Raw genomic sequence first — 22,504 nt, 5'->3', positions numbered from 1 at the left:
AGTTATTCTGAAGTAAATTTCTAGGTGGCTCATCTATTTCAAAGGACTATATTAATTCTTTCTTTACAGTTCAGATCCACTGAAATCTGGGACCATGTTTGAGGCAGCTAAACCAAGACTAGTAATATAGTAAACATATTAGCATCCCCTTTTTGTGTGTCATCTTTGAATTTTTATTTCCATAGAATAACAAAACAATTTCTTTGCCAGCGTTCTACTGAATTCACAAGCAAATACTATTGCTCTGGTCTGGTCTGAAGACACTGGATATGCTGTCAACAAGGGTAGTACCCACAGACAGACACAGAAATAATGGAATGGGGCTTGACTACTTGTACACCCTGAACATATGGCAATCCCCACTGGCCAATTTTCCTTCTTAGTCTTACAAGACCAATGGAATATATAATACAGAAATTAGGAGATGAGAATATATATATATATTCATTCACATAATTCATATATATATTCATATAATATATATATATATTCATTCATTCTTGGGGGAAAATTGTATCATAAAATTCTAAAGCAAAATAGGCATTCTTCACTCATCAGCGGTTTTGAAGATCTAAGCCAGGGGTCAGCAATCTATGGGACAAACGTGCTCTGCTGCTTACTTTTATACAGCTCATAAGCTAAGAGTGGCACAATTGTTATATGGTTCTAAAAATAATTCTCTCTTGATATGTGACACAAGAAAATTAGATAAAATTTTAATCTGAGTGTCCATAGGTAACATTTTATTGGAGCACGGCCACGCCCTTTGTGTACTGTCTGTGGCTGTTTTCACACTGCCACAGCAGAGCTAAGTAGTTGGGACAAAGACTGGTTGGGCCACACACTACATGATTCACTATCTGGCCCACTCAGAACAAGTTGGCCAACTCCTGATCTAAGCCATTTTTCCCGTCTTTCATCATGAAAAACTACTAATTTTAATTTAAGAATGAAGGGGCAAAAATAGCCCTTAGCCATGCCAAAGATATACCACTCATAATAGAGTTACAGGGAAGAAAAGACGCCATTCTGGGTTTGTTTGTTTGTTTGTTTGTTTGAAAGGATGCCCCCTCTCTGTATCCCATTTGTCCAGTATCTTGACAACTAGACAGCTAGGACTTTCACATTCCTTTCCCATCACAAGACGTCCCACAACCCCGTACCTCACCACCCACATGACTTCCAGAGCCCAGAGCCCAAGCGCTCCCACACAAACCTCTTTGGGACATCAATGTTCCTGGAGACAGGCCTATAGGCTGGTGCCTGGGAAATGGGGCCCTGCAGCTCAGCCAGCCACACCTCCTCCGCTTTACAGCAGATTTGTAACTTCTGATCCAAAAGCCAGACAGTCACCTTGTCCTCTGCCCAACTATGTTGCTCCACTAGTCCTGTGCACTCTTGACCCCCATACCACACATAAACCTGAGGGGGGAAAAAAAGAGCAACCAGTGGTCAGTACTTGGTAGTTCTTATGCCATATGCCCCCAGTTGTGAGAGCCAGGATCCACCTGCCACAAACTAGTTCCATGACTCATTTTTTAAATTTTTTTAACTTTTTAAATTCATTTTTGAGACAGAGAGAGATAGAGCACAAGTAGTGGAGGGGCAGAAAGAGAGGGAGATACAGAATCTGAAGCAGGTTCTAGACTCTGAGCTGTCAGCACAGAGACGGACATGGGACTCAAACCCATGAACCATGATATCATGACCTGAGCTGAAGTTGGATGCTTAACCAACTGAGCCACCCAAGTGCCCCTATCTCTGACTCATTTTTAATTCAAGTAGATGTTCCCAGCTCAAGTACCTGCTCCCACCTGGGCACCCAAATTAGCCACAGTGGATCAGTTCTTCCCAAAACAGATCCGTATAAACTCTCTAGATGGAGAGAGCAAACATGCCATTTTCTGGAATTATTTTCTGATCATGGAATCCATGTACAATTACAGTTAGCTTGTTATCATCTTGAAATAGACTGTGATAACCATAAGATGTTTTCTGTTAGCTTTCTGTTAGGAAAGAAAAAAACCTCTAGTAGATACGCAAAAGATAAGAGAAAGGAATCGAACTATATGACTACAAAAAAATCAACAATTCACAAAAAAAGACAGCAAGAGGAAGAAATGAACTACAAAACAGTCAGAAAACAATTAACAAAATAGAAGTCCTTACCTATCAATAATTACTTTAAATGTAAATGGATTAAATTCTCTAACCAAATGAATTTGGAATCTGTATCCAACCTCCTGATGTCTTACTCCGTCTTGCCTTTGAAGTCCTTTATATCTGCTGCCTATATATATTTCCAACTATTACCTTGAATTGATCACACTCTGAATTTTTCCCTTCAGAGAATTCTAAGTCTACCTAAGGACTAGATAGAGGGGTGGAGAGGTAGGCTGACTTCTCTCAAGGGGTGCCTAGCAGTTGGCAAGTCAACTTATATCATGGGAAGAGAGGCCTGGACAACAGAAGCCTCAGCAAGGAGGTAGAAGGTAGAGTCTCTATTTATGGGCCCTTGAGAAGGCAATGCATTTGGACCTGGTGATAATATCAGGTACAGGTGATGACTGAGCCCTGCCACAAGGGGAGGGAACACTAGAAAAGGAAATCCAAATGTCATCCTGACTTAACAAACACCTTTGCCTCTTGAAAATGTCTAAAGGTGATTCAAAGATGAAATATTATCTGTCTCTCATGAGCCTGAGATTCTTGTTTTATCAAGCTGGAAACTGAGGCAGAGGTAGACGAGAAACTGAGCTCTTACCATGCTTTGAGCTGAGGTTTTGAGTAGGCCTAAGTCCAGAATAACAGACACCAGACAGCACTGTCATGGAGGAGCCCTGGGTCTGCTAACGATGGCTCGTTCTCTAGAGAAGCCTGCTGCCCAAGGGCTCACAGGGATACAAGTAAAAGGTCTGTGTACAAACTGGTGCCCAGAGAGTTTGTGGCCTGTCGCTCAGGGCACTGCTGGCCTGCCAGCCCCAAGCCTGGGGAGATCAGACACCTGGCCACACGTGAATCAACCTACCTTCTGCCCAGGTTGAAAGGCCACCTGCTGGAGGCCCGAGGGGCCAGGAGCCTTGAGGATCTCCTTGGGCTGCTCCCGGCAGGAAGTGTCCTTAGAGGCGAGGAAGTGCTGGGTAGCCGCCCCTTCCAGCAGCTCAGTCTGAGGCTCTGAGGATGGGGCTGCCCCAGGGGGCCCCAACACCCGGGCCCCCAGGAGGGACCGCTTACCAAGGCGCCGGGACAGCACGCTGGCCATGCTGCTGCCTTTCCTGGGGAGGCAAAGGGGACAGGGAGTCCTTTATCCACTATCTGGAGTAATCAGGAAGCTTTTTAGTACAACGCCCTACATGCAGCAGGAGTCCAGAAGTATCCATTAAAGTAGAAGAAACATTGTAAAGTAACTTCTACAATTTTTGTTTTTACAAAAGTAATAGCCAGTCTAGTAGGACATTTAGAAAATATTGATAAGCACAAAGAAAAACAAACCAGGCAAAATGCTGCCTCCCAGAGATGATACCCAATTTTCCTATGTAACATTCCATGCTTTCTTCTACATACATATTTACATACTTCTGTTTCTACAAATATGGGATCATGAATTCTCACTTAATAGTTTGTGTAGGTTTTACTATATCATTAAATGCTATTCTATAAAAAATGCTTTTAGAAGCCACAAAGTATTTTCTTAGGCAGATGCATCATTGCTAACTTAACACATCCTTTATTATCGTACCTGAGGGCTGTATCCTGCATTGTGCTGTTTAATCTGCTCTGCCTGCAAGGAGCGTCCTCCAAGCTCAACCTCAGCACACACATACCAAGGACGCTTCCTTAGGTCAGGTCCTTATGTAGGACATCGCTAAGTCAAAGCATGAGGACATTTGTCAGAGCCTGCAAGGAGCGTCCTCCAAGCTCAACCTCAGCACACACATACCAAGGACGCTTCCTTAGGTCAGGTCCTTATGTAGGACATCGCTAAGTCAAAGCATGAGGACATTTGTCAGAGACTCATAGATTCTCAAGCTTAGTTGGCTTCAAAGTTGCAAAGAGCCACAGAAATGAGAAGCTAACTCTCCTTTCCTTACTTTACACTTGAGAAACTAACGCTGAGAGCTTGACTTCACAGCAGTAAAAGTGGTCGGCGTGTTCATCCCATGATAAACAGGAGCCACTGTGAAAAATGGGGAGTGTCCTTTCAGCATACTCTGAGGCATCCATGTACCCCCATTTATCATACTGCAGAAAGCAGGGAACTGGGTAGCACTGTCTTCCACATTCTAGAGAGGGAAAAGCTAGGGAGGAGACTGAAGCTAGAAACCTTGGTCTGATGTTTCACTAGTCAAAATCCTCCTGTGAGAGAGGAGGGGTTCTAACCACTGTGGCCCTCGGTGAACTCCAGGGCTGGGTGGGACCCTCAGGAGTTCTCTGGGCCCCTCCCTGACTTTCATGCACCTACACCATTCCAGAAAACAAGAACTTCATCTTCCAGATCCCTCAGTGATCTGAATCAGTCAACAAGCTTACCCTTGGGAAACCCCTCCCCTGCCCTGCAGCCTTCCTTCCCACTAAGTGAGATGCAGGGAAAACACAGATCTGCCCTCAGACCACATGGTCAGTGCCTATTCACAGCCTATTTCCTCATCTGTAAATCACAACACTAATACTCCCTTCACCAATATGTTGGGGGAGCAAATGAGAACATTCTGTAGAAGCTCTTCACAACCTGTGAAGTATGATAGAAATACAAAGTAGCACTGTCAGAAGCCTCCTTCTTGGTTCCCCCAGCCTACTTAGGTGCCCTTCTCACCAACTCCTGATAACTGACTTCCACTGGTCACCTAACAACAGGACAGGCCTTTGCAGTCCCTTCACCACCACAAACCTGAACCCTTTGCTCCTACACAGGGTTTCAGGGGCAGGTGCCTACCAGGGGGCCTACCTCTCAGGCCTGGGTCTCCTGGCAGAAGAAGAGTTAGACCCACCCCTTTTCAAACTCAGGCTGCCCTCCTTCTGCACAGCACTCATAGTTCTTTGGCTGTCCTGTGGTTCATTTCCTTTGGGTTCGCTAGCACATTCCTAATCTCTGCCGTTCCAGGTCCTCTGTACCCTCCTAGTCATTTATTCGTTAATAATTAGTTGAGGAATTGCTATGTGCAAAGCACATTCCCCAGTGCTGTAGGAGGTATAAAATACAAGGATGTTCATAGACCTCTATACCAATGATAATTCATTCCCCACCAGGCTAACTCTACTGCAGTCTCTTAAGTTTGGCATTTCAAGAGACTATTCCAGCCACATTTCTCCTCCCTTCCACTCCCCCTCCCCTGGCCACACTCACACCAGAAGAAAACCATCATCACAGCTATGAATTCAAACTTATTTTGAACAGTTCCATAAACTTTCCCTACTTTGTCCCAAAGTGTCTCGGGGCTTTGTTTGGGTCCCATGCTATCTCCACATCTCCTAATCCTGGCCTCTTTCCAACCATATTCCAGCAAATTATGCTAAGCAAACATCTCTCTACAGTAACACAAATGGGAAAAATAAGTTTAAAAGATAACGATAAAGTTGCAGACACCGAGAAAAAGTAACTGGCTCATTTTTACAAGTATTTTACTCCAAGCTTCAGATAGCATGGTATCGGAATCAGATGGAACCAGATAGCATGGAATCTCTACCATGATTTCCCTAGAAAGCAAAGAACAGATAAGAAAAGGTCAGAGTCACAGCATCCTATAGAGTTCCTGTTTAGCTGTCTGGTGACTTCACAGTGTTACTGAATAACACTATTGGGAAGCTTTACTAGAACACTAAAAAGGAAGAAAAATGTAAGGAGTAAATTATTTACCACTACAAAAAAAAAAAAAGTATATCCAAGCTAAGTCAGTTCTAGGAACTCAGTCATCTACCCTCACCCTTGAAGCCTCCAGCCAGAAACAAGAACCTCTGACTTTTTAATTTCAATGTGGTCCTAAGAGCTAGAGGCAAAGCCGCAGTGCCACTTGGAGACATCAGATGGCAGCACCCATCCAGGAAAAAAAAAAAAAAAAAAAAGAAAAGAAAAAAAAAAAAGGAAAAAAACCAACCTTTTCTTGACCAAAAAACACAGTGGCCACCCCCACTTTTCCACAGCAGGAAGTCTGAGGTTTCTAGCACTGAAAATGAAGAAAGGATAATATTTCCAAAATTCCTGGGCTTCCAGTCTTCAGATGGGGCCTGAAATATTTGGCTAACAGACTCTGACGATGTTTTTGTAAGACTTTTTCTTTTTTAATTTAAAGGATACTTTTTACTTGGTTTGTGACGCCCAAGCCCTCCAAAGCCTGCTGGATTTGTGTCAAGTTGGTGAACCTGTCCACTTCCAGCCTGTCCCCACATGCATTTGCTTTCATTTTGTTGTGATGCTTGTTTCGTTGCTTTTGTTGTTACTTTTAATTTTTTTTTTAATTTTTCAGTTTTATTTAAATCGAAGTTAGTGTAATAATGATTTCAAGAGTAGAATTTAGTGATTCATCACTTACATACAACACCCAATGCTCATCCCAGCATTTGCTTTCATTCTCTCTGGCCTTTCTCCTTTAACTGGCCCAAATCCACTGAAATACATTTTATTATTTGATTTATTTATAGTATGCCCACATCTTAATTTTTAAAAGCAGAAGAGAAACAAGGAAGGGAAACTGCCTTTATTAAGTACCTAATAGGCACTAGCTTTCACAGATTGTACCTAATTAAATCCTCAAAAACAACTTGAGATCAACAGTCTTCTATTTCTGATGAGGAAACTGAGCCACAGAGAGGTCAGCTTGCTGAGACTACACAAATAGGAGCCAGTGCTCCTGGGCAGGGGAAGGGAGGTTTCTAGTAGGTGTGGGGTCTTTCAAAATAAAACAGTCAATTAAGCCACTTTTCATCTACATGGTATTTTTTTCCTATGTCAATGAACCTTGATAGAAAAAAATAGCTCCCTGCAAGTCTCTCCATTTCTTTGTGCATTTTCTTTCCTTGAAAATCTCTTCTCCACTTGGCCTCCTACCTACAAAATAAAGGTCAGTGCTTTAGCATGACCTTGTCAAACAGTCCAAGTCACTGTTAATCATTCAGTGGTTCAGGAAGACCTTTACACACTTATTGATTGCCCTCTGAGAGGGCACAAAGAGATAATGGGACAATCCCAAAAGTTAAGGAAAATTTTCGCTAAGTTTATACTGGGAATTGATAGCTGGAAGTGAAGAATACAAATCAGACTAAATGTAGAGCAGGCAGCATCACCAGGGGCGATCAATGCCTCTCTTGTGCTCATTAGTAAACTCATTATTTTATGGACATGGCTTTATGGACAACATCATCAACAGAGTCCTTCAGGGATTCAGAAATGAACTGCAGTACCTACAGGGGTCTATGATGCAAGTGGGTAAAGGAGCCAGGTTAACTCTGGACCTAGAGTGACTTTCTAGGATCACCTACTACTTTGCACCTTGAGTGAGGATCCTACCGTCCCTCCTTAGCATGCTTCTCTCAGTCTAACTATAGCCTCCTTCAAACCCCTCTTCCCTCCTATCTACTTCTAGTCATTCCCCATATGGATTTTCTCTTGGGAGCTATTGGTGGTCCACATAAAGAGCCATGCCTTAATTTACTATATGGGTCTAGTGCAACAAAAAGAGATCAAGAAACATCTATTTCAGGTTAACGCTAAAAGTGTTTCAACAAGTAGCCAAATCCCACTTTATGAAGTTATCTGTAGAATTCTTTGAAGCATAAACTCACTCTAAAAAACAGCCTACCCAGTTATGGACAGCTTTAAGAGGATCCTGAGTCACCTTGTGCTTCTCACCCTGCTGTTGTCACTAATGGGTGGGGTTGGCTGCCCTCATATATTGGTCAGTGTCCAAAAGGGGTTAACTCTTTTCCAGGCTCAGCAAACATATTCTGATGTGCTAATAGCCCTTAATGAGGACATCTGCCATCAGTTAAATAACTGGAACAGACAGAGTAGGAAAACAAACCCTTTCTGTGGTTCTGAGTTGCAAATTGCTATTTGACATGTGACTGGTGCTGGACAACCACCTGTCTCAGCACACGTACGTGTGTGTGCATGTACTCATGCACGATGGCTGCTCTCTCCTACCACCCAAGGACACTGCAGCAAGCCAGGACATCACCTAATGGCACTTACAGGATGCAAGTCGTAAGGCAACGTGATTCAGTACACAACTAATGGGATTTCTTGGGAGTTTTTTGTTGTTGTTGTTGTTGTTGTTGTTGTTGTTTTAAGGAGAGTGAAATTTGGAATAAGGCTCCCATTTGCTAAATCCTGGGTGCTTGCTTCCTCTCTAATGAATAGTTTATGGAGCATGGTGAGGGACATCAACCCTCTGCCAAGAGTTTCAGGTCCTCTACTAAACCTCAGCTTTCTGCCTATTTTATGATCTCCACTGAGTAACCACTACCCAGAATAACAGCTTGAGTTTTCAGTTCTTTGGCTAGTATTTTGCATATCAGTCTTAAATCTTTTATCAGAAAGCTATTTTTTTCTCTTAAAACTATAAAGTTTTAACTTAAAATTGTTTTCACTGTGATTTTTTTCTTCTAAAAAGTTTAAGTTTCTTTATTTAGAGAGAGAGAGTGCGCAAGCTGGGGAGGAGCAGAGAGAGACTCTCAAGCGGACTCTGCACTGTCAGCACAGAGCCCGATGTGGGGCTCGAACTCATGAACCGCGAGATGTGACCTGAGCTGAAATCCAGGCGGTCGCTTAACTGACTGAGCCATCCAGGCACTCCCCGCAGTGATTTTCTAAGCTCATCCAAAGGTCAAAATATTGTAGCAAAGCATATCTATTATTTTACAACAGAACTCACTGGAGAACAGGATTCCCACACAATTCATTTTCCAGCAATTCTTAGCCAGGGATGATCTCTGTCAAGAGATGCCATGTGCATTTACAGCATATTTATGACAATATGCAAACATGTCTGTGGTCTTCATAGTTTTCAGATCACCATTTGAACCCTGGCAGAAACCAGCTGTCATACTCTGTTATTACCACTGGTGGTTCTAAAGCTTTGTGTTTTTTCCTGGAGTGCCTTCTCCAGAAAAAGTAAAAAACTAACAAACAAAATACTGCCTTCACTGGTCATACCTCAACCTTTCTTCCCAGAGGACTCTGCCCAGCCTGGCTTTTGAAAGAAACCCCTCCAAGAGTGGCCAAGGGCCTAAGCTAAAACTTTCAGACCTCTCAAGTTATTTATCAGGCCCTATTATAGCATTTCAAAATATGTGGTGTGCATTTTAGATTTTCACAATACAAGCTTTAAGATATACAGCACTGGGCACATTAGTGATTGATTCCGTACCAACATTTCTAAATCAGCTGTTTGAAAAATGACCATTTGGACTCTCAGGGCATTCTAATCATCTTCTTTTTCTGATGGTTTCAGAAAGCTAGATTACACCACATCGGTATATGATGGGTTAGACTACCAGTAAAATTAAAATTATAGACTATCAGGATTGACAGGCACCTTAAAGGCTGCCTATCCCCCAGCCTCTCCACAGCATCCCCCTGTGAGTACCGAGCCTTCCCATTATTGTAATACATGTAATAGAATAATGGAAGGAAAAAATAAGGGTCCCAAATAGCACTGCTATTTTCATATTCCAGCAGATGGGCCATAGAAATAGGTCATCTGATCTAGTTACACTGAATTTTCTCCAGCAAATAATAAAGGACCCTCATCAACAAACACTTTTGTTAGTCTGACTGCACAGCGATCATTCAATCAAGTAAAAGGGACCATTCTGTTTGCACTGCCAGCAGGGAAGGAAAGCTGTTTTCACAGTTCTGCCCAGGAACAAGCACTTCCCCTTCCTTCACACCTAGCTCCCCGGGTCGCTTTCAAAACCGCTGCTGTGATGCCCTTTGTTCCACTGCTCTGGCCTGCATACACTACTCTGTGTTACACGAGACACTTCTCAGGCCAGTGCTTGGCACATGGTCAGGCTCAGGGATCTATTTCTACCGCTGCCAGTAGGGCTGCAACTCCCTTAGACTGTAAGCCCTTTGAGGACACAGACCAAATCTCGTTTAGCCCATCAGATTTAGGATTTTTAAATGGATGATACTCCTGTGGGTGAGGAGAGTCCCACGTTCAAAAGTAACGTCATAAGAAAGAATACCTGCAGCTTGCCCTAAAATGAAGGCAGGTTATCAAAAGCAAAGATAGAGTTTTAGTGTTCTATTGAAAACAGGCAGAGAATTTATATAAAGTAGCAGGCATTAAAGAAAAACATGCTTGCAAATGTGCTGTGTGAGGGAGACAGTTTATGCAGCACTGTTTTTGTACATGCATGAGGGGAAGGGAGAGCACATAAGGACATATGTACGTGTGTGTGCGTGCATGCACTGTGGTTAAACCTGATCTCAACTGGGCTAAAACTATGAGCGTTCCAGAAGGAGGCGGGGAGATGAGTGATTGCTGACTCGGCATTTTACCCAGAGCCCAGTGGGAGGGAGGGAACCAGGAGCTGACTATGTCCTGGAGAACGAGCCACAGAGAACTAACAGTTCTCTCTAGCAGTTTTTAGAGTAGGCATGTAAGAGATCTGCTCATTAACTCAAACCACCAAGGACTGTTCGAATGACACTTGGGTTTACACTCACTTTAATGCACACATTTGGGGTCTTCCTTTTCTTCCTGACCTCCCACCAACTCAAAAAAATATGGAAGGACGATATAATCTCCATTTTACAGCTCAGAAAACTGAGGCTCCTCAAGGTCATTTATTTGCCCAAGCTAGCAAGCTGTGGTGTTTGCAGCTTTCTTGGATCCTCTCTGATCTAGTTCTGTCTTCTGTACAAGTGGAGACCCAGCAGCAGGACAGGGGCTCAGGTTGGAGGGCTCTGGAGTTCCCAGCCCTGATGCCTTCCCCATGGCCTTATCTGATCTTCATAGGACTATGAGAAAGAAAGTGTGAGTTTCACTGGGAAGAGGGATCTATCAGAAGAAGGGATCTAATAGAAGGGACCTATTACTTTTCACAGTAATGCAAAGCTCAAGCTGGCAACAAAAGAACCACCCCCAAAAATATAAAACATGGAGGTGAGGGGCACCTGGTTGGCTCAGTCGATTAAGCATCTGACTTTGGCTCAGGTCATGATCTCACAGCTGGTGAGTTCAAGCACCACATCGGGTTCTGTGCTGACAGCTCAGAGCCTGGAGCCTGCTTCAGATTCTGGGTCTCCCTCTCTCTCTGCCCTCCCCCACTCATGCACTGTCTCTCTCTCCCTCTCTCTCTCTCTCTCAAATACAAATAAACATTAAAAAGAATTTAGAAAAAAAGAATAAAACATGGAGGTGAGAATTTAAAAAGCCTACCAATCCAGAGCCCATTAGCATAAGGCCCTGAGTAGTGCACATGCCAAAAGGGAAGCCTGTGCAGTAATGACGCTCAAGGTGCCAATCCTGAGACAAAAAAAAAAAAAAAGGCAGAGAAATTCATTCTCTATTTTTTTTTTTTTTTTCATGTAAGTGGTTAAAGTAGAAAAAACTATTTTGGATTCAACAGTCATTTGAATGAATCATCACATTCCCTAAAGACAACCTACAGAATGGGGGAAAAAATACTTGCAAACCATATATCTGATAAGGGATTAATATCCAAAACATATAAAGAACTCATCCAACTCAACAGCAAGAAACAAACAACAACAAAACCTACAAATAACCCAATTAAAAGTGAGCAAAAGACCTGAACAGACATTTCTCCAAAGAAGATATATAGAAGGCCAATAGGTGCATGAAAGGATGCTCAACATCACTCATCATCAGGGAAATGCAAAGTAAAACCACAATGAGATAACACCTCACACCTGTCAGAACAGCCATCATCAAAAAGACAAAAGACAACAAGTGCTGGTGAGGATGTGGAGAAAAGGGAGCGCTTGTGCATTGTCGGAGGGAATGCAAACTGGTGCAGCTGCTCAGCTGCTGTGGAAAACAGTGTGGAGGGTTCTCAAAAATTAAAACCAGCACTACCATACTAGTAATTCCACTTCTAGGAATTTACCCAAAGGTACAGAAAACCTTAAGTCAGATATCTCTGCACCCCTTCATTCACAGCAGCATTATTTACAATAGCTAAGAAATGGAAACAAGCTAAGTGTCCATCAATGGATGAATAAAGAATATGTATACATACACTATGGAATGTTACTCAGCCATGAAAAACGAGTAAATCCTACCATTTACAACATCGCAAACAAGCAAACAGAAACTCATAGAAAAAGAAATCAGACTTGTAGTTACCAAAGGCAGGCAGATGGCGAAGGGGGGAATCAGAGGAAGGTGGCCAGAAGACACCAACTTCCAGTGATAAGTAAGTGATGTCCCAACATGATGACTAGAGCCAACACTGCTGTGTGATCTATAGACAAGATGTTAAGACAGTAAATCCTGAGGAACACTTTCCTCCCTTTCTTCTTTCCTTTTTATTGTATCTATATGAGATGACAGGTATTAGTTGAGTCTGTTGCAATCATCATTTCACAAAATATGTAAATCAAACCATCATGCTGTATGCTTTCAACTCCTGCAGTGATACAGGTCAATTATTTCTCAATAAAACTGGAGAAAATAATAATCGCATTTGTCCACAATGCTAAGTAAACAGATAGTGGGGCTTGTAAGGAGGGTGTGAGCCACCCGCTGCCTTGCCTGGCTGGAATCAACAGGTAATAAAAAGGCAGCAGCCCTGTCCTGTGGCGAATGATCAGAGCACAAAGGGGCTTCGGGTGCCCAAGAAAGGTGCCACCTTGTCTGGGGGCGGGCCAGCAGAGTGAGCCCCAAAATTAAACATAAGAAACCATGCACATGCAGACAAGACAGGTCAACTCAGAGACACCTAACCAGGAAAGATAAACAGGTAAGGAAAGGGATCAAGGTGCCCCCAATATCTCTCAGGAATCCAAGATTCATCTGGGAGGCACCGGTCTAAAAGGCAAGCTAATGGGAAGCTATAATCTCGGAAACTATAAATCACAAGAAACGTGATGTTGGCCTGGCAGAATATTCTAGTGGGTGAAAGCATTTAAATCCTGAAATAGGAGCTGGACACCAGAATTTGTTCTAAGACCAAAATGGCTGACTAGCCAATGGCTACAGACCTGTCTGGCGAGAAGGGAGGTGGCAAGCTACTACAAATCAACTTTTTTTTTTTTTTTTTTTTTTTAAATTTTTTTCTTAACGTTTATTTATTTTTGAGACAGAGAGAGACAGAGCATGAACGGGGGAGAGTCAGAGAGAGGGAGACGCAGAATCTGAAACAGGCCGCAGGCTCTGAGCTGTCAGCACAGAGCCCGACGCGGGGCTCGAACTCACGGACAGTGAGATCATGACCTGGGCTGAAGTCGGCCGCTTAACCGACTGAGCCACCCAGGCGCCCCACAAATCAACTTTTAATCTAACTTTTCCCTTTATTCCCACTCCCCAATTAACTACGTGTGTTTTCTGTTTCCAGATGGGGGGCAGCTCCTCACCCTATCACTCTATCACCTTCCCCTGGGAGACTCTGCTATGCTCTGAGAGGGAAGCATTCCTCCAATACCAACGGGAATGCTTCCAATCCCCCAGGAATGCCATGGCTCAGAGAGGAAAAAAGGCTAGACACTGCTGAGGGGCTGAACCTGGCTCATCAAAATGAACACCCAGCCTGTGCAGGAGAAGCTGAGCCAAGGCACACTCCCTGCAGGGGGCACTTCTCTAGGGAAAGAACAGCTGGTAGATAGGGATGCGAACAGGTCTACCTCCACCTGTGTGACTTGTGACACTCAGTCACCATCTTGGAACCTCAATTTCCGGCCTCACCTGTGAAAACTGAGAAAAGTTCCCAGCACCAGGAAGGAACTCGACAGACGTGTTTCCTTCCCCGTCCCCTTACTCCAGACCAGTGCTAGATAGCTACGTACCACAACGGGCCACTCTGAATGCTCAGCAGCCACTGTCAAGCTGGCATCTGGGAACTGCGATTAGCAAAGGATATTCAACCAGAACCAGTAATACAACGACTGGCCCTAAGGGAAACCAAGAAGTAGACTGCAGGTAAGCCACTGATTAACTGAAATCACAACAAAACTGATTTCGGCAAGATAGGGGAGTCCAGCATATTCCATTTGGAGGCCTGCTGGCCACAATGAATCAACCCCAGGGATCAGGGCTTAGAGTTCAACACCAAGCCAGACAGCTTTGCCCCTGCAGTTGAAAGCCAGAGCCCCAGGCCACTGCCCGTCTCCCACATGACCTGGCCCCTACTCACTTCACTCTCTGCACACAGGTCCCAATCCTGCTCTCCTCCCCCAAGCCAAAATCTCACTCTTGGTGCCCTGCCCAGGGTGGTTCAAGGCCTGCTGCCAAAGCTCCCTGAGGCGTAACTTGACCGGCCTCTCTGAACAACCTCCAGGGCCTGCCTCCTGCAGACACTTCAGTCTGAGATTCCAGCTGTCCCAGATCCGGATCAGGCCCACACCGGTGCAGACCCATATGGGAAACAATTCAGCACCAACTCACCAGAAGCCCAGGGAAAGAAGCACCCCAGAACAGCGTTTTTAAAAACCTGCTGATATTCAACACATGTGCCAGGCTCTTACCAATGAACTGAACAGAATAATTAAGAAGCCTAAGCTTCAGACCCTGCCTTTAAAGAACTATGAGCTCCCACCTGGATCACACATCCAGCACTTGTTTATAAAAGCACTTAATATGCTCCGGAGCTACATTCATATATTTGCGCTGTATAATTAGATGAATGAATCAGAATGGGCTTCTTTCAGGAAAAGGCAAAGAACACCCAGCACTCTGACACTGAAACCTGAGAAAAAGACGGTTCTTAGCATTAAGCTCCTAAAGTTAGATGAATGTGCATGTTAAAATTTTAAGTGTTTGACATAAGTTAATTAAACCGAAATAAAGTATGTTATAAATCTATTAAAAAAAAAATCTGCTGGGTGCTTGGAGAGTGAGGGAGACAGACACATTTCCCCAGAAAATAGAAAGTCGGCCTAAGTGAAAAGACTACAGACATCATAAAGGAAGACTGTTTAAATACACAGTGAAAAATGAACACAGTGGACAAGGTGCTTACCCAAAGCATGACCACTAAGGAAGTACCTTTCTCTGAAGAAGGCTGTTTAAGGCGTCTTCATGCCCCCATAACTGTGGGGCTGACGATGAGTTCAAATACAAAAGAGATGGAGACACTGGATGAATGAGTGGTCAGTCACCCCCGTCTTGGCTCAGGATATCAGGGTGTCCACTCTTGAATGTTTCTCCTAAAATGGATAGGCTAATGGCATTGGTCAGAGAGCGCTCACTGGAGAGGATGTTCTAAGCCAAAATGCCAAAACAAATGTGGATCAATCACAGAGACCAGATGGCTTACGCTCCTGAGTTTTGAGACAAGTGAAGGATGAAATCAGTGCTCAGTAGGCCAAGATACACAGGCCATGGTTACGCGGCACTGGTGAGCTCCTGCCTGCCCCAAGGACAGTCAAGGAGGCCACCGCCACATGGAATCTCAGCCCTGTATCAGGCTAGCAGGTAGACTATACTTAGTTCAGAGGACTAGGACCTTTTGAGGGAAAAGGCACTGCCATGTGTGCGCGCGCACACACACACACACACACACACACACAAAATCACATCTAACCACTTTGCTAGAACTGTTAGAGAATAAACTGGCAAAAGAAAAATAGGGATCTTCTATGGAATAAACAGCCTTTCAAAGACTGATGTTCTTTCAGGAATGTTCCAATAGCTATTATCTGCCAAAGACTTATATGCCAGTCACTTGCTGAGCATTTCATATACGGTATCACATTTCATTCCTCACGATAATCTCATGAGACAAGTACCATCATCTTTTCCTTTTTACAGATGAGATGCTGAAACTCAGAGAGGTTAAGTAATATGCCCAAAGCCACACAGCTAGACAGTGACAGAACAGACATGTGATCAGATCAGATATGTCTGACTCCAAAAGCTATGCTCTGTCTACTATCTTATGCAAGAAAACTATGCATCAGGAAGAGTAAGAGGCTAGACTAAATAGCCTCTTAAAGGCTCCTTGTTAGTAAAAACTTTGAGTCACTGAGAGGTTAATGTGGTATTGGTGGTTTGGGCCTGGAAGAGGAAATGAAATGGGCATTATGATAGCCAAGTATCAAGTGTGGGGCTTACCCAGGATTAGGACTACAATTATTCTTATTTAACACTTTTATAAATACCCCAGAGAGAATGCACAGTGAGACTGGGTTGCAAATGAACTCTAACTTCCCAGTTATGTGACCTCAGGCAGATTACCTCACCTCTCTGCCTCAGTTTCCTCACCTGTAAAATGAGGAAAACATTGGCTCCTACTCAAAGGATAATTTGGAGCTTTGAGGAAGCAATGCAGCTTTTTTCCAAAGTGTCGTGGTTTTTAAGAGTCTCATGGGGCGCCTGGGTGGCGCAGTCGGTTAAGCGTCCGACTTCAGCCAGGTCACGATCTCGCGGTCCGTGAGTTCGAGCCCCGCGTCAGGCTCTGGGCTGATGGCTCGGAGCCTGGAGCCTGTTTCTGATTCTGTGTTTCCCTCTCTCTCTGCCCCTCCCCCATTCATGCTCTGTCTCTCTCTGTCCCAAAAATAAATTAAAAACGTTGAAAAAAAAAAAAATTTTAAAGAGTCTCCACACTCCTCTTCCTAGAGATTCTGATTCCCTCAGTCTGACAGAGAAGCCTAGGGAAAAAAAATGAAAAAATGCACTTCAAGTACTAAACGTTGTCCCTTCCCTGCAGATAAGTGATAGCCAAAATAAATAAATAAATAATAATAATAATAATAATAATAATAATAATAACAGAAATAAGGCACCAAACTCCGGGTAGTGATGAGCCAAACTTATGGGAAGATCACAGGGGAAATTTTGAATAGGGCGGAAAGCAGCCAGTAAATTTTAACAATGATAAAGGCAATGTAGTACATTTAAGGAAAAAACAGTATAACCATGTAAAGCTCCGGGGCAACAGTCAGAACGCCATAAAAAGACCTGTATGTCACTACAGATCAGACTGTCATACTACTGTGATCACAAAAGTCAAAAGACGAACAAACCAACTGTTTGTCCAGCACCAGCACCACTACAAGAGTACTAAAAACAAAAAGAAACACACCGCCCACCTACCCCCCACGCCATAAATTTAGAGATTCATCCACACCGGGGACACTGGTTGCTGCCCAACAAGAAAGAGATACTGTAAAACATAGGCTGTGTGGTGTGATGGGGAGGGCATGCTAAGAAAGCCAGAAAGATCAAGGCCAGGAGGGCCTCGAGAGAATCTATCAAACGGGAGAGATAAGGTGGATGCCAACTTTGTCCCCAAATCCTAAATGACCGAGGAGGGAATGCCTGTTAACACTCCAGGGAGACGGGAAAAGGAGATGCCTCAATACCCCCCCAAAAGAAGGCAATATAAATGCAATATAAATGCATTACTGGGTTTGGACAATAGTTTTAATGCAACAGTGGGGTTCCCCTGGGGTCAGAACCAGAACTGTTTTCATTAGTATCTGCACAAGGGATCTGAAGGCAAATACATGTAAAATAATTCAGGCTGCAAAAGGGTTCCACCTCTCACCAGCAAATAGGTGACCAGCAGCACCAGCATGTGCCTTCAAGAGGGACACAGCCAAGTCCTCCTTTGCCACACTGGCTTCTAAAGGCAAGGACTTGGCTTGACATGATGAATTTTCATCATTTCTAGAGTTCTCAGAAATCCAGAGACGATGGCAAGAAGTGTGAATACAGAGAGACACACATCATCCTTCTCCAAATAAAATGAAACTGTTAATAAAAGTAACATGACAGTGTTCTAGATTTTTTTTTAAGAACACTAAAATGCTTCCAAATGTGCCTCGCCCTTGGCTTGAGCATTTAAGCTACACTTTGTATTCTAAAGATGTCATGGAAAAGAATTACAGATGCATTGAAGGTCTCCCGTTAGGAAATTAACTGGATTTAAAATTTATCATCCAGAATCCTCAGTGTGCTGCTTATCCATCCTGTGATTCTTCTCCACATAACCACAACCAACATGCAGACCAAAGTCCTTGGGGAGACCAAACAGAACGAACCATGAGGCTCAAAGGGGTTCTTGCAACACCAACCCTTCTAGCCAAGCAGCCCTGACTCATGGGGGGCATACATCTAGCACAACCTAAATCCTGCCCTAGTCTTAGAAAACAATTGCCAGAGCAATCAGACATGAGAGGGGGAAAAAAGGCATCCAAATTGGTAAAGAAGAAGTTAAAAGGTCACTATCTGCAGATGATATAATACTATACATAGAAAACAGTTAAAGCCCCACCAAAAAACTATTAGAAGTTATAAATAAATTCAATATAGTTGCAGGACACAAAATTAATACGTACAAATCAGTTCTATTTCTATACACTAATAATGAAATAGCAGAGAGAAAAATTACGGAAACAATTCCATTTACAACCACACCAAAAAGAATAAAATATCTATGTATACCACTGAAAACTATAAAACATCAATGAAAGAAATTGAAGATGACACATGCTCATGGATTGGAAGAATTAATATTATTAAAATGCCCATACTACCCAAAGCAATCTACAGATTTTATGCAAACCAAAAATATCAACAGAAATTTTCACAGAACTAAAACAAGTAATACTTAAATTTGTAAGGAACCACAAAAGACCCTGAATAGCCAAACCAACCTTGAGAAAGAAGAACAAAGTTGGACGTATCATAATGCCAGACTTCAAGATATGCTACAAAGCTGTAGTAAACAAAAAAGTATGGTACTGGCCCAAAAACAGACACATGGATCAAAAGAACAGAATAGATCCAGAAATAAACCCATGCTTATATGGTCAACTAATCTATGACAAGGGAGGCAAGAATATACAATGGAGAAAAGACAGTGTCTTCAATAAATGGTGCTGGGAAAATGGAACAGCTACATGCAAAAGAATGACCACTTGTTTACACGATACCCAAAAAGAAACCGAAAATGGATCAAAGAGCTAAATGTGAGACCTGAAACCATGAAAATCCTACAAGAGAACATAGGCAGTAATTTCTTTGACATTGGAAACCTTAGCAACATTTTTCAAGGCTTGCCTCCCGAGGCAAGAGAAACAAAACAAAAATAAACTATTGGGGCTACATAAAAATAAATTTTTGCACAATAAAGGAAACCAGCAACAAAATAAAAGGGCAACTCTAGTGAATGGGAGAAGATATCTGCAAATAGTATATCCAATAAGGGGTTAGCATCCAAAATATAGGAAGAAACTATACAACTCAACACCAAAAAAAAAAAAAAAAAAAAAAAAAAAAAATCCAATTAAAAATGGGCAGAGAAACTGAATAGACACTTTTCTAAGAAGACATACAGATGGCCAAGAGACACATGAAAAGATGCTGAACATCACTAATTATCAGGGAGATGCAAATCAAAAGCACAGTGCGATATCACCTTACACCTGTCAGAATGCCTAAAATCAAAAAGAAATTTTAAGAATTTTAATATTAAAAAAAAGAAATCACAAGTATTGGTGAGGATGTAATGAAAAAGGAACTCTCATATACTGCTGGTGGGAATGCAAATTGGTGCAGCCAGTGTGAAAACAGCATGGAGTTTCCCCAAAAAATTAAAAATAGAAATACCATATGATTCCACTACTGGGTATTTACCCAAAGAAAATAAAAATACTAATTTTGAAAAGATATATGCACCCTTATGTTTACTGAAGGATTATTTACAATAGCCAAGATATGGAAGCAACCCAGTGTCCATGGATGGATAAATAAGATGCAGGGTATATACACAATGGAATATTACTCAGCCATAAAAACAAGAAGTCTTGACATTTGCAACAACATGGATGGACCTAGAGGGTATTATGCTATGTGAAATAAGTCAGAGAAAGACAAATGGCCATATGATTTCACTCATGTGAAATCTAAAAAACAAAGCAAATAAAAAAGCAGAATCAGGCTCATAAGTACAGAGAACTGATGGCTGCCAGAGGGGACAGGGGTGGGAGGACAGCCAAAATGGGTGAAGGGGAGTGAGCGGTACAGGCTTCCAGTCATGGAATGAGTTAAGTCATGGGGATGAAAGGCACAGCATAGGGAATACAGTCAGTGGTATCGTAATAGAGTTGCATGGTGACAGATGGTAGCTACACATGTGGTATAGAATTGTTGAATCACTGTGTTGTATACCTGAAACTAATATAACATTGTGTGTCAACAAGAAAGAGAGGGAGGGAGGGGAAGGGGGGAAGGGAGGAAGGGAGGGAGGAAGGAAGGAAGGAAGGAAGGGAGGGAGGGAGGGAGGGAGAGGGAAGGAAGGAAGGAAGCGGGGAGGGAAGGAAGGAAGGAAGGAAGGAAGGAAAGAAGGAAGGAAAGAAGGAAGGAAAGGAAGGGAGGGAGGGAAGACTTTACTTTGTATGTGAGCATGCTTCAAGTATGCCCAGGCCTACATTAAGTCTAAGCTAAGAACTAGCCTTATAATGTATCTTCCTTAAGATTTCAAATTGGAGTGCCCCATTACTCAGCAATTGCTCTTTCCCTACCCCAGAGAAATACTCACCTGTGTTGCAAAGAGGCATGTGCAGCTGAGTTTATTGTAACAGGTTTTGTAACAGTAGATTTAGAAATAATTTAAATGTCCATTGCTTAGGAAGGTTCTTAGGAAGGCCATGCAGGAGTTGGACAAAATCAAGAAGTCCTAGATATACATACGTACAGGAAGCAATCACCAAGATGTTCTGTTGTGGAAGACAGGGAGCACAGCACAGTGCTCCTAGTGCCAGTTAAATACACTTAACTTGTTTTAAGTTCTATAGGTATAAACCCAAGTATGTAAAGCATCTGGACACCAACGAACTCCTAACAGTGGTTAACCTCTGGAGAAGGACTGGGATTAGGAGTGGCTGTCAAGGAAGATTTTGTTTCCTCTGGAAGGTTTGCATTGTTTTTTTTCCTACAGAGAATGTATTCATGTACTACTTTTGTAATGAAAGTTTCATTTAGCCATTTAAGTTTTTTAAAAAGAAAGAAACTGACCCGGTTCAATACATTTCATAATGTGTTGGGGGCAATTTCTATCTGAATTTGACACATGCTTTCCAGGAGGCTGAGCACTCAGCAGTGCAGAGAGTGGGTTTTGTAACACCAATCTTGTTACAATATTACAAGCCCAACGCTCTAACTCTGTGAATTCTTAAATTTATATGCTAGCTCAAGGAAGAGGCAAAAGATAGAAAGTATGTCAGGGGGCTTTCTGGGTAATCCAAGGGGATGTCCTAGGAGCAATTCCAGTTCTTCTGGCTGAGCGTTCTAGCTCTCCCAAACACAACCAACTAAACACCCTTGCCCAACCACACATATCCCACACTGGGCTGGCTGTGCCTCAGACTCTTCTACCTGGGAATCAGAATTTCTGACATTAATCTGGATGCCGTGGACTTATGAGAAAGAATCTGAATGCCCCAGCACACAAGTGCCAAAAATTATTTACTTACCAGGGCCACCTAGCCATATAGAATACTCCTCCACCTCTTCAAAGCACTACTAGAAACACATTTTAAAATTAAGAACCTACTAAGGCAAAACTAACCCAGGGTGACAGAAATCAGAGCTGAAATACTTCTGGTTACAGGGGAGGATAATCTGGTAATGGTCATAAGGAACATGTCTGGGGTGATGGAAATGTCTTATCTCAAAATGCATTTGTCAAAACTGATTGAACAGCACACTTAAGATCTAAGCATTCCACTGTATGCAAATTATACCTCAATTAAAAAAAAAAAAGCTACTCAAACACTGTTTCTCTGCTAGCTGCAGCAGAACTTTGAGCTGTCCTATCAGACATCTGAAATCTCTGTTGTGCTATGTAAAGAGCTCGAGTACCATGGCGACAGTCACCATAAAAATAGATAACAAGATTAAAATGGATAGAGGACACATGAATTTAAGAACGGCACACCAAGAGCAATTCATTTGCAGCAGAAGAAAAATAGAAAGAGGAGAGGGAGTTTTTCATTCCACCAGCACTTTGGGAAAAGAAAAAAAAAAAACAGCCACTGAATGTGGTTGTTTTTACTAAAAGAGTTTTATGGCTTCCCAATACTCAGAGGACAAAAAAGGCTGTGAGCGGTTATCTCTTATCATACTTTGCTTTAAAAAAAAAAAAAAAAGCATATGATACTCTGAGTGGTTTCCATGCCTCCTGTATGTGGCCCAAGGAACCAGTTCACAGCAATTCAACAAGCACAGCTGATGTGCCGCACACTGTGAGCCCCAAATGATACTGAGATAGAGGACACCCGAGCACTTTAAGTACACAAGCATTTCCAACCACAGTTCTAAATGGCCAAGTTCTGCCTATGTTTCTTACACGCAGCTAAAGTTGTCGTTCCCTA

At 42.6% G+C, this 22,504-nt stretch overlaps 1 protein-coding gene across 2 annotated transcripts in view; it reads right to left on the bottom strand.

Annotated features, from left to right (window-relative positions):
- ZNF395 (zinc finger protein 395) overlaps positions 1 to 22,504 on the bottom strand; it is a 44,742-nt gene that overhangs the window by 12,799 nt on the left and 9,439 nt on the right. For both annotated transcript variants that reach the window (XM_060653676.3, XM_060653675.3), the window contains exons 2-3: positions 3,029 to 3,275; positions 1,217 to 1,422 (exon numbers count right to left, since the gene is read on the bottom strand). In XM_060653676.3, coding sequence (XP_060509659.1) covers positions 1,217 to 1,422; positions 3,029 to 3,262 — 440 coding nt within the window. In that variant the 5' untranslated portion in view covers positions 3,263 to 3,275. The remainder of the gene's footprint in view (positions 1 to 1,216; positions 1,423 to 3,028; positions 3,276 to 22,504) is intronic.

The sequence above is a fragment of the Panthera onca genome, chromosome B1, assembly GCF_046562875.1.
Source record: "Panthera onca isolate mPanOnc1 chromosome B1, mPanOnc1 haplotype 2, whole genome shotgun sequence".
NCBI lineage: Eukaryota > Metazoa > Chordata > Mammalia > Carnivora > Felidae > Panthera > Panthera onca.
This window is presented reverse-complemented; position numbering and strand designations above follow the sequence as displayed.